Source organism: Homarus americanus, unplaced genomic scaffold, assembly GCF_018991925.1.
Source record: "Homarus americanus isolate GMGI-L3 unplaced genomic scaffold, GMGI_Hamer_2.0 scaffold30386, whole genome shotgun sequence".
In the NCBI taxonomy this organism is placed as follows: domain Eukaryota; kingdom Metazoa; phylum Arthropoda; class Malacostraca; order Decapoda; family Nephropidae; genus Homarus; species Homarus americanus.
In genome coordinates this window covers 1-13496 of record NW_024726516.1, presented here as the reverse complement: position 1 = coordinate 13496, position 13496 = coordinate 1, and the positions used below count along the sequence as shown (strand labels likewise).

Below are 13496 nucleotides of genomic sequence, written 5' to 3'. Positions count from 1 at the left end.
GGGTAGTTGGGTCCCGGCGATATCCACTGTGGCCACCTGTGTCGGCTCCCTGCGACGTGGGTTCCGACACTGGTCTAGCTTCCTGCAATCCACACATGGTCGGTTTTTTCTCGCACAAACACAATTTGTGCAGTTTTGGTTCGGGCTAGCACAGACGCAGCAAAGAATGTTACCAGGCATAGTGAACAGCACCTTGGGCGACGGTAACGTCCGCCTCCGAACATCTGATTTAGTCCCAGGCACAAGATTATACTGGTTCTTATGAGGGAAGGGCGGAGAGGTGACAGGCTGGACTGCTGTGTCCAGGTAGTAGGGGCATACGTGCGCGCGTGGGTGTGTAGGCTACCCCCCCCCCTAATAGCGACCATCCATACATCAGAATGATACACTATGGACAAGAGTTTGTCACACCAAGCACTTGTTTATATATCCTTGGCACAAATAACCACTATTTATATGGTCTCACTGGTGTAATATCAGTTATGTATACTCACTTGGTTCGTCGAGACCCTACATTAAGTGTCCTTTACTATGGTGGGGGTGGGGGGGGGGGCGACCGCATGGTCAGCACTCTCGGCCCCATAGGGGCGATAGTCTCGTGACCACCCCTGTCAAAGTAGGCCTAACGACACTGACCTTGGCGCCGAGCCTCCTCATTATCCCACCACCGACCTAGCACAGGTCACCACTCACTTGGAGAACACCGGTGAACACACGGAATATTTGCAATTTATGCCGTGAGGGATGAGAAGAAACCTTGGGTGGCAATGCTTAGGGTGACATCCGATATTCACGGACACATTGTCAAATTCCCGTTCCCACACAGCGAGTCCCCACCAATAACACTTTAGATCAAGGGGGACGGTCCACGACACCCACGCCGCGCTGGCCGCCGCCTACTACTCATTATTATTATTATCATTATCACTACTACTACTACTACTATCATTATTATTATTATTATTACTAATACTACTACTACTACTATCATTATTATTATTATTATTATTATTATTACTACTACTATTACTACTATCATTATTATTATCATTATTACTACTACTACTGCTATCATTATCATTATTATTATTATTATTATTATTACTACTACTACTACTATCATTATCATTATTATTATCATTATCACTAATACTACTACTACTATCATTATTATTATTATTATTATTATTATTATTATTACTACTACTACTACTACTACTACTATCATTATCATTATTATTATCAATAACACTACTACTACTATCATTATCATTATCATTATTACTACTACTACTATCATTATTATTATTATTATTATTATTATTACTACTATTACTACTATCATTATTATTATCATTATTACTACTACTACTACTATCATTATCATTATTATTATCATTATCACTACTACTACTACTACTATCATTATTATTATTATTATTATTATTATTATCACTACTACTACTACTACTACTACTATCATTATTATTATTATTATTACTACTACTACTACTATCATTATTATTATTATTTGTAATGACTAAGCGAGGAGGGCGTGGATTAACGTATAGTTCGCTGTCACCTATAACAAGGTGAGGAAGGCGTGGGGTAACGTATAGTTCGCTGCCACCAATATAATGTTACAAATCTCACAAGACCAAGATTAAATATAGGTAGAATATTGATAGTATAAGAGTATAAAAGAGAGAGGAAGACTTTGGTAGCGTGGCCGTGATAGTTATTTGATGATGGATTTACACTTATCGTATCTTGTACGTCAATACACATCTATTACGTCTTAAGGGCGACTTCTCAAACACGGCTTCGTTACAACTCTTTATTAATTACGAACATGACATGGACACATTAATAACACCTTCTATTGAAGTTACTAGGACATTATATTTACGTTACTAGGACATCATATTACGTTACTAGACACTCTGATTCTCGGACACGAACATGAAATGAATACACTTGCCACGTAAGTAACTCATCCCATGGAAAGCTCTGACAAAAACTCACGTGACCTAGGGGAGGCCTAGCAGGTGGTCCTGGGTTGTCTCTATGGGAGACTGCTTAGCTGGGCGCCGGAGGGAAGTCTCGGTCCTGACCGGAGGCGACAGGAGGCGGCTTGCCTCCGGCCCCTGACTTCTCTCGAGCAGGACTGGGGACGTCGTAGCTGGCCCTTCCTTGTTACAAGACACACTCTCTCTCTCTCTGTGTCTCTATGGGAGACTGCTTAGCTGGGCACAGGTGTGTCGAGGGCAACTCGCTCCTAACCGGAGGCGACCGGAGGCGGCTTGCCTCCGGCCCAAGACTTCTCTCGAGCAGGACTGGGGACGTGGTAGCTGGCCCTTTTTGGTTACAAGACACACTCTCTCTCTGTCTCTCTCTGGGCAGAGGGAGGACTAGGACGTCCTATATATTGGGAGGCGAGCCGTCAGGTTGAGCTGATCGGGGGGGGGCGGCGAAGGGTCTCCTTACATTTGCCCTCGCTAATGTAGGGTCAGGTCTGGACTTTTTCAGAGACTATAAGTTGTATATTCTGGAGAAATCTTCAGATGGGACCGTGTGACATGAGAGGCCCTGGTTGATTTGTGGCCTCTTGACTTGGGTTCGAGGGTTACATTTGACCTGGCTAATGTGAGGTCAGGTTCTTGACTTCTTCTGGGATGTAGGTTATTGTGTATATTAGGAGAGAGTGGGCAGGTGCCTTCTTACATGTTTGGTGGGGCCGTGGGACATGGGAAGGGGAGCTAGTTCATTTATAACCCTTGGGCAGCTGCGAGGCTTACCCTTGCACTTGACCCCCCTAATGTCGGGTCAAGTCTGGACTGTTTCTGAGATGTAAGCTGTGGTCTGACAACCCATCACTACATATTATTATTATTATTACTACTACTACTACTACTACTATCGTTATTATTATTATTATTATGATTATTATTATTATTATTATTATTATTATTACTACTACTACAATCATTATCATTATCATTATCATTATTACTACTACTACTACTACTCTCATTATCATTATTATTATCATTATTACCACCACCACCACACACACACCCCACCACCAACCAACACCACATTCCCCACACACCACCACCACCGTCACACACACACACCACCACCACCACCACACCACACACCAACACACCACCAATCCCCACCACCACACACACCACCAACCACCACACCACACACACCACCACCACCACCAACACACACCATCACCACCACCACCACCACCACACACACATCATCATCACTCACCACTACCACCACTACCACCTCCCACACACATTACACACATTATCATTATCACTACTATTACTACTAATACCATCATTATTATTAATATTATTATCATTATTACTACTGCTACTACTACCATCATTATCATTATTACTATCATTATCACTACTACTACAACTATCATTATCATTATTATTATCATTATCACTACTACTACTACTACTACTATCATTATCATTATTATTATCATTATTACTACTACTACCATCATTATTATTAGTATTATCATTATTACTACTACTACTACACCCATCATTATCATTATTATTATCATTATCACTACTACTACTACTACTATCAGTATCATAATTATTATCATTATCACTACTACTACTACTACTACTATCATTATTATTATTATTATTATTATCATTATTACTTCTACTACTACTATCATAATCATTATAATTATCATTATTACTTCTATTACTACTACTATCATTATCATTATTACTACTACTACTATCATTATCATTATTATCATTATTATTATTATTATCATTATTAGTCCAGATTCAGTTTTGAAAAATAATGAATGTTTTGGGCAAATGGAGATTTTTATTAATATATTTATATTCTCTGCTAATTAATTTCTATTAATTCGTTTATAAAATAAGTATTGCCTATTTTCTTTAAGGCGTCGTTTACTATTATAAGATAACTAGATTACTACAGGTACTACTTATCTTAATAGTATTGTACCACCACAATGTCTACAATAATACCAACACCAACTACTATTAACGGCGTCCAACCTCCCCTCTCTACACCTAATCTAACAACAGCAGCTAAGTTAGTTAAGGTGTGAGCGGCCTCATAAACTGACTATATGTGTTGTTGACTTAGCTTCCCAAGACGCTCTTCCTCTGACACACAACACGGCAGCGTCTCTACTCGGTACGTCTCGTTAAATAGGGATAATCACCTATTAAAATATCTTCTGTCTGGTTAAATAGCGATAATCACCTACATCTCGTTAAATAGCGATAATCACCTATTTAAATATCTACTGTCTCGTTAAATAGGGATAATCACCTACGTCTCGTTAAATAGGGATAATCACCTACGTCTCGTTAAATAGGGATAATCACCTACGTCTCGTTGAATAGGGATAATCACCTATTAAACTTTGAAAACAAACTCATTTTTTTTTTGACAAATATGGATAATTTGTATTTTCATTGCTAAACCTTCATGGAAATTCCTATGTGGCAAAATGTAATATTCCATTTATAGGTTAGGTTAGGCATGGAATATCTTGTGTATTTTGTGTTAACTTCTAACTGGTCAGAATTGGCAAGTAAACCATACTAACCTAACCTAACCTAACCTACTAACGATATAATCTGGTTATCTTACACTGTAATAGTAAACGACGCATTAAAGAAAATAGGCAATATATTATAATAGAAATTAATTAGCAAAAAATATAAATTAATTAATTAATATCCCCATTTGCCGAAAATATTCATTATTTTTCAAAACTGAATCTGTAATATGCATACGTACATACATAGATACATACATATATTCATACATACATACATGCGGCACCAAGTCATTAATGTTAACTCATTTGTATAGTGGAGTTAATACAGTGGTTCATCAACAAGGTGTTCAGGTGTACTCAGGTGTAGAGTACCTTCATCAACAGGTAAATCTCTTTACCTGTCATTTATGTATATTGTCACTCTTAAATGTTTCTATAAAATATGGATGAGAAACTCGGCGGTGTAGTGATGCATTGTGGGAGTTGGGGTGAAGGGGGGGGGGAGTGTTTATATTGGCCTGCGAGGAGGAGGAGAAGCACAACACTATTACTAGTACACCTGTACACAGGTGAGTATTGTGTGTCAAGCGAAGTGTATTAGTAAACTTATACCCCGCCATAACCGAGTTGTTAGACCATCACAACACGTGACCATTATAACCTGTAGTTAACATTAACAAGTTATACCTGGTAGTGGTAGTACTGTAATATAGACCATCACAACACGTGACCAATATAACTTGTTGTTAACATTTAACAAGTTATACCTGTAGTGGTAGTATATACTATCACAACACGTGACCAATATAACTTGTAGTTAACAGTAACAAGTTATACCTGGTAGTGGTAGTACTGTAATATAGACCATCACAACACGTGACCAATATAACCTGTAGTTAACATTAACAAGTTATACCTGGTAGTGGTAGTACTGTAATGTAGACCATCACAACACGTGACCAATATAACCTGTAGTTAACATTAACAAGTTATACCTGGTAGTGGTAGTACTGTAATATAGACCATCACAACACGTGACCAATATAACTTGTAGTTAACATTAACAAGTTATACCTGGTAGTGGTAGTACTGTAATATAGACCATCACAACACGTGACCAATATAACTTGTAGTTAACATTAACAAGTTATACCTGGTAGTGGTAGTCTCTCACTTTCTAACGTTTGACAATAATGTTAAAAATACTTGTATGGGCTGTAGTCGGTAATTAACATACAGAGCGTGATACACGCCGCCAGTTACATGCATAAACATACACACGATATACCAACAACCTTCCCTCAAGTTAAGTTATACTGTTTATTGTACAGCACAGTACTGTATAGTACAGCACAGTGCAGGACAGTACTGAAAAGTACAGTACAGCACAGTGCAGTACAGTACTAAAAGGTACAGTACAGCACAGTGCAGGACAGTACTGAAAGGTACAGTACAGCACAGTGCAGTACAGTACTAAGAGGTATAGTACAGCACAGTACTGTATAGTACAGCACAGCGCAGTACAGTACTAAAAGGTACAGTATTGCATAGTACAGCATAGTGCAGTGCAGTGCAGTACTGTTTAGTACAGCACAGCGCAATACAGTACTAAAAGGTAGAGTATTGCATATTACAGCATAGTGTAGTGCAGTGCAGTACTGTTTAGTACAGCACAGTGTAGTGCAGTGCAGTACTGTTTAGTACAGCACAGTGTAGTGCAGTGCAGTACTGTTTAGTACAGCACAGTGTAGTGCAGTGCAGTACTGTTTAGTACAGCACAGTGCAGTACAGTACTATATATTACAGTACAGTACAGTATCCGCTATTACTTTTTAACTTGTTCTCAAAAGCTGAAGATAATGAGGCAAATTAAACAGTGTAACATAATTATTACTATTATATATATATAGTCAGTTTAAATTGAAAATTGCTTAATTGTTAAAAAGCTTGAAAGTATCATAAGCCACACTATCAGATCTACGAGATCGGCTAAAACAGAATTAATGATGTATGTTGCTTTTACTAATTCAGATCAAGGTGTAACTAAGGTGAAAACATAAACAATTATTATTACTGCTAACATCAACATTAAACATTTCATATTATATTCTAAGTCGTAGGAGATAACTTTTATATGTGATAATAAACACTTTATTAACCCACAAAACTTGTTCAGTTGTTACAGAAAAGTGAACAAGTTGTTTGAGGATGAAGTACATGTTGACGCTACTGGTGGTGACCGTCACGGTTGTGGGAGCAATAGACAACAAAACTGCTCCGGTAGATCCAGTGATCCTTCCGTGTGTCTCCCACACCATGAATCTCGGCGATGTGGTCTTGGTGCAGTCACCAGGTTACCCCGCCCGCCTGACCAACAAGAGCAGGTAAGATCATCCCCAGTTCACCTTCACACGTACACCATAACACTACAGGTACACCATAACAATACAGGTAGTCTCAGGTCAATATGTTTGTGCTGTTGCTTCAGTTAAATACATGTTCACGTCTGCAGTCATATTAACGTAAGTTACTGTAACTTTTAAACGAGGATCCTCAAGGTGTTTAATGTTTCTCTTAAATTAAAGGTGTTCCAATATGTCTAAGACCAGGGTTGCCATACGTCCGTATTTTCCCGGACATGTCCTCCATTTAGGTCTCGAAATCTTCATCCGGAAGGAATTTTTAAATTCTTCAAAAGTCCGGAATTTCAGCTTCCATCATTTTCTCCACGGAAAGAAACATGAAACTGTAATGACGAGAGAGAGAGAGAGAGAGAGAGACTGTGAGAGATGGGAGGTGGAAACAGTAGAGATCTTGTTCAGTTCTCGTCAGCTGATAAGTCACGTGTACGCCTGTACGGTGGTGTCAACTTAGCTGCGAGCAGTTTTTGGGGTAAACTGTAGTGCCATGTACTGCTTTTCCTTGTTCTTCAGCCACGCGCATTATTATAATTTTTTTATTTAGTTGCTATTACAGCCACATATGAAATGTTGAAAGTATACCATTTTTTTCTTATGGCTTTTTTTACACTGTAGCATTTGTTTTTCTTGTCCTGCTTTTAAGGCATTTTAGCAATTTCCAACCACAATCTAGCCACTTTCGCTATATTATTTACGTGCGTCGACAACTATGACGGTGGCCGGTGGTTGGCCAGTCTTTAACCTGTAGTGACAGTGTTTGATCTTAGTCTCTGTTGTGGGTTTGTCGCGTGGTGCCACAGCTAGTGCTTAAGATTTGTTGTACTTTTCCAGAGCATAAATAAGGGATTAGGTTCAAACTGTAACCTTCCCGAGGATACAAAGACGATTACAGGTGTTAGTTCTACCTGTGTTCCTCTAACATTATCACCACCACAGGTGTTACTTCCACCAACACCTGTATTCCTCTAAGATTATTCCGTCTTCCACAATAACGTCTACAGGTGTTCACTCCTTCCCACAGTTGTCAACAGAATATCGTCTGCCAGTCACCGAGTGCCAAGCTTGGAGTCGCCTGCGAAGTATTTAACCTGGAAGACTGTGACAATGAACGACTCATCATATCCTACGACACCACTTCCTCCACGTATGTGTTACCCGGTACAACACCACCACCACCACCACCTCTACTACTGTTATTCTTACTACCTTTACTACAAACTAAAAAAAACAACTTTTACTGCTATTGTTATTATACAATGCAAATAGTATTACAATACCGGTTCTCCTTAAAATTACACTACTACTACTACTACAACAACTACTGCTTCTGTGTGTGATATTGACAGTAACATTAGTAGTTACTGGACATAAAGACAATATGTGATCCAGTCATAACAATACTTGCATTATTTTTATCTATCATTAAACCTTTACTTTTGATGTTGGTAATATTATCAAGTAATAACACTCTTACTAACTTCTGATGTTTCAATAACTATTACTTTAATTACAACCACTAACACATTATTACTCCTGTTACCTCGAATACTTTGTCTCCTCAGTCTGAGCATAAACTGATAATAATACCTCACTATAACCTCCTGCCTGTCACTATAACCAGCCAATGTTAATTACTATATGATGGCGTTATCCTCAACAGACTCTGCGGGAATGTTAAACCTAACGGCGTCTTCCCCACCAACGCGATGAAACTCGAATTCATAACCAAAGGCGTGAATGACTCCACTGGGTACAATTGTTCCATCACGTGCCTAAGATAACAAACCAATGACCAACTACAACAAGTAGTGTGAGAAGCAGCTGCCTCTCTCTTACCTGCACCACGACTACCAGGACCACTATGAGGAATTCCTTGGGATTTGTTCATCTGAAGGAGTGACATGCTAGTGTTCCAGGCTTCACTAACCCCCGGACCCGGAAACCTGACCAAACCTTCCTATGTCAGCCTGGCCTAATGTAACCTGTCCCTTAATGACCTAACCCACCTATCCCCAGCAAACCCTAAATTTATCACCTCGAACATGACCCAATGTAACCTAACCAATACAGCACTTTATAGAGACATGTCATCACTACTTGTGTAAGACTTTATCAAGACATTATATATTATCTATTAATCATTTAGAGAATATTGGCAGAATATAATAAAATATTGCACAGCAAACACTGTTTATGTATATAACCTAAACCACTGAAGAAAGCCAACCAATAATAAATACAGTCCATTACAGTACAGTACCCTACTGTAGTGTACTGTACTGTACTGTACACAAGTTTGTAATATCTCAAGTGAGGTCTCGTAGGCAGACCATAAGAGAATTATAATTTAGTGTAAAAGTAATGATTATGGTGACTCACTAAGTCACATTATCCACTGTGTTTACTCCTCTTGAGGGCTGGATCATGGGTCACACAGAATGAAGCTAGATATACCCACACCTGCCTCCATATATCCTCAACCCACACACGTAGGGAGGGTGTGTCTTGTTCTCTGTCAAGAAGACTCTTATGGTAGTGTAAACCTCAGCTTTACACACAACAGATAAGCAACGTTACTTATACAGCGTCAACTTACATAATATCATGACCCTTTCTCTTGAGACCTCTATTAAAAATCACTCTCCCATAGTCATAATAATATCATATTTAAACGTTAAGGAGGTTAATGATGCCGCTGCCGACCTCACCTGTATGAGCGTGTGACTTACCAACACTTGTCAATAACATATATTTGTTTTATAATATTCTCTTCCTTTTGTGAGATTATTAAAGACCACACAACACAAGAGTGCGTTCCCTAGTTAACCAAAGGAACACAAGTAATGGTTGAGTGCGTGTTGCTGCAGAACTCACCCTAGCACTCCCTACACCCTCACACTATCACTCCCTACACCCTACCACTCCCTACACCCTCACACTACCACTCCCTACATCCTACCACTCCCTACACCCTCACCCTACCACTCCCTACACCCTCACCCTACCAGTCCCTACACCCTACCACTCCCTACACCCTCACCCTACCACTCCCTACACCCTCACCCTACCACTTCCTACACCCTCACCCTACCACCACTCCCCACACCCCACCAGCACCCTACACCACACTACCACCTGCACCCCACCCCACACCCCACCCCACCACCCCACACCCTCACCCTTTCCACCCCTGCACCCCACCCACCACCCCACACCCCACCACCCCACACCCCACCCACCACCCCACACCCACACCCTTTCCACCCCTACACCCTCACACCCCTACCACCTCACATAATCTACCACCAGGCCGACCTTCACCCTACCACCCCTTTACACCTCACCCCACTACCTCCTACAGCACCTCACCCCAGAAGACTCCAACACCTCACCCCTACACCCCACCCTACAACCTTACACCTCACCACCTGTTCCACAACCCCACCCCAGACCCAAACACCCACCCCACCACCCCCACACCCACACCCCTTCCACCCCACACCCCCACCCCACCACCCCCACAATCTCACCACCCAACACACCTTCACCCTACCACTCCCTATACCCTCACCCTAGCACTCCCAACACCCTCACCCTACCACTCCCTACACCCACGCCCTACCACTCCCTACACCCTCACCCAACCACTCCATACACCCTCACCCTACAACTCCCTACACCTTCACCCTAGCACTCCCTACACCCTCACCCTAGCACTCCCTACACCCTCACCCTACCACTCCCTACACCCTCACCCTACCACTCCCTACACCCTCACCCTACCACTCCCTACACCCTCACCCTACCACTCCCTACACCCTCACCCTACCACTCCCTACACCTTTGTATCTGGGACATGTAATTGGGTTGGGGAAACTTGCTCCTCCCACAGCAAGGTGTGACACTATTTCTCAGATGCCTGTTCCATGTAACAAACGACAAGTCCGCAGATTTTTGGGTTGTGTGGGTTATTACCGGAGATATATTTGTAATTTTGCCAAGTTGGCACTACCCCTTACTGATTTGTTGAAGAAGGGTAATATTTTTTGTTTGACTTCAAGGTGTCAGGATTGTTTTCAAAACTTGAAAAAAGTATTATGCTCATATCCTATTTTGAGAGCCCCTACTTTTTCTAAGTCTTTCAAGCTAGCCTGTGATGCTAGTGATCTTGCTTCAGGTTCTGCCCTGTTGCAAGAGGATGATGACAGTGTAGACCACCCAGTGGCATTTTATAGTAAAAAATTCAATCCAGCTCAAACCCGCTATACAACAGTGGAAAAATAATTGCTGTCAATTATCCTAGCTTTACAACATTTTAGTTATTATTTATTACCAAGTAGGCTTATTGTAATTTATACAGATCACAAACCATTGCAGTTTCTCAAAACATTCAAGTTAAAAAACCAGAGATTAATTCGCTGGAATTTGTTCCTTCAGAACTATAATTTACATGTTACACATATTAAGGGTTAGACAATGTGTTGGCTGATCTGTTATCTAGACCCACAGAATGAACAGTTATGTCATATCAAAAATTGTGCAAGTAAAAATTTTATTTTATGGGGGGAAGTGTTACGACCGTGTCGTATTTTTCTATTATTTTTTTTATAACATGCTTCCATGTTATTCCATATTATTCCTGTAATGATGTGTTATATTTACTATTATATAATCTAGTCACCTTACCCTGTGTTGTTAAGGTTTTAACTGTTATTATTTGTTCAAGTCCATTTTATTTCTTCATTTAGTATTGTAACAAGCATTCTTTGTTTCTCTAACGACCATCTGCATCGTTAAACGACCCATGTTTCACCTGCCTGTCGCATTGGTGGGAGCCGCCCCTATATATAGTACTCCACTAGCAGAAGGAGTTCAGTCCAGTCCTCTTGTCATTCAGTTCACGTTCTTTTGAGTGACACTCGTCACCTGTTACTTATACTTCATTTTATTTTTGTGTTGTTCCTGTCGCCACCAATGTGGTATATATATGTGAGTACCTATTTATGTCTCTTATGTGTCCATCAGTGCTTGCTTAGTTACATTTAAGTAATTCAGTGTTGTTTCACGATAGTTAATTTCAGTGTTAGTTATTTTATATGTTTATGCAGTGTTAACGTAATCCAATGCTTTATTTTTATTCTTTTGATGTTTCCATGTTTTAGTATCATTTGTGTCCCAAAGGTTTCGATAGTGAATCAATTTGTTGTGACAGCTTACGAGGCTCTTTATTGCGTTAATATTTGATTTCATTAAATTCTTAAAGGTTTACTTTATTTATTTTTATTCCCTTTTGATTTACTTCACTTTTCTTTTTGTTTCGTTATGCCTAGAACCTGGATATTAAAGTAAATTAAGAGACGGCGTAAGAGACGGTGGTGTAACTGTATGTACGTATCCAAGTCTATGCAATCCAAAAAACCTATGAAAAATTACATATACAAACATAATATATATTATAATCTTATAAATGATATTATAAAACCAACCAACGAGGTCAGGTCAATTCTCACATAAGCAAACACGTAACATCACAAAGGTCAAGAGCTACACAGTTTAATTGCTCATCATTGTTCTGCCATTGACGGTGCAATCATATAAAGCCTATTAATTACTATTAACACACAATAATACCTGACAGTGCATATGACTATAATGTTAACTGCTTGTCTGTCTACAGCTGTGTGTGTTCGTGTGTGTGTGTGTGTGTGTGTGTGTGTGTGTGTGTGTGTGTGTGTTCCTCTTACAGTTGTCCTTATTATCTAATAGAAAGAAATCCTAATCTGTGTCCCTAGGTGGAAGAAATACGTGGGAGAGGAGGAGAAGCAGGAGAAGAGGAAGAGGAGTAGAAGAGGAATAGGAGCAGGAGAATAGGAAGAGGCATGGAAGAGGTGCTTGGGTCCTACCAAAAGACAACTCACACACCCTCCTGCCCCCCTCATAACGATAACCTGCCACACACACACACACACACATACACACACACACACACACACGAACACACACACACACGAACACACACACACACACACACACTGAACACACACACACACACACACACACACACGAACACACACACACACACACACACACACACACACATAACACCATCTGTGAGGGAATTACTACACCACATCAGGTCCCTAATAACACCATCTGTGAGGAAATTACTACACCACGTGAGGACCCTCATAATACCATCTGTGAGGTAATTACACCACGTGAGGTCCCCCATAACACCATCTGTGAGGGAATTACTACACCACGTGGTCCCTCATGACACCATCTGCGAGGGAATTACTACACCACGTGAGGTCCCTCATAACACCATCTGAGGGAACTACTACATCACGTGAGGTCCCTCCTAACACCATCTGGGAGGGAGTTACTACACTACGAGTTTGCTGTTCAACACCTACATTAATCTGTATGTTCACTGTATGTTCCTTTACCTTTCTCTAATGAAGGCTTTTGTTAAAACA

The 13496-nt window shown here is 40.3% G+C and overlaps 1 protein-coding gene across 1 annotated transcript; it reads left to right on the top strand.

The window, feature by feature from the left end:
- The first annotated feature begins 5074 nt into the window (after positions 1-5074).
- Positions 5075-9202, top strand: LOC121865630. Its single transcript, XM_042365151.1, has 4 exons — positions 5075-5166; positions 6774-6981; positions 8039-8161; positions 8678-9202. The coding sequence occupies exons 2-4, from the start codon at positions 6806-6808 to the stop codon at positions 8796-8798; spliced, it is 420 nt and encodes a 139-aa protein (XP_042221085.1). The 5' UTR covers positions 5075-5166; positions 6774-6805; the 3' UTR covers positions 8799-9202.
- The last annotated feature ends 4294 nt before the right edge of the window (positions 9203-13496 follow it).

Bases quoted from the DNA above. Each gene is read 5' to 3' on its own strand.
- LOC121865630 (XM_042365151.1), top strand. From the start codon at position 6,806: ATGAAGTACATGTTGACGCTACTGGTGGTGACCGTCACGGTTGTGGGA. The intron at 6,982-8,038 runs GTAAGATCATCC...TCCTTCCCACAG, and splicing joins CGCCTGACCAACAAGAGCAG to TTGTCAACAGAATATCGTCT. The intron at 8,162-8,677 runs GTATGTGTTACC...TATCCTCAACAG, and splicing joins TACGACACCACTTCCTCCAC to ACTCTGCGGGAATGTTAAAC.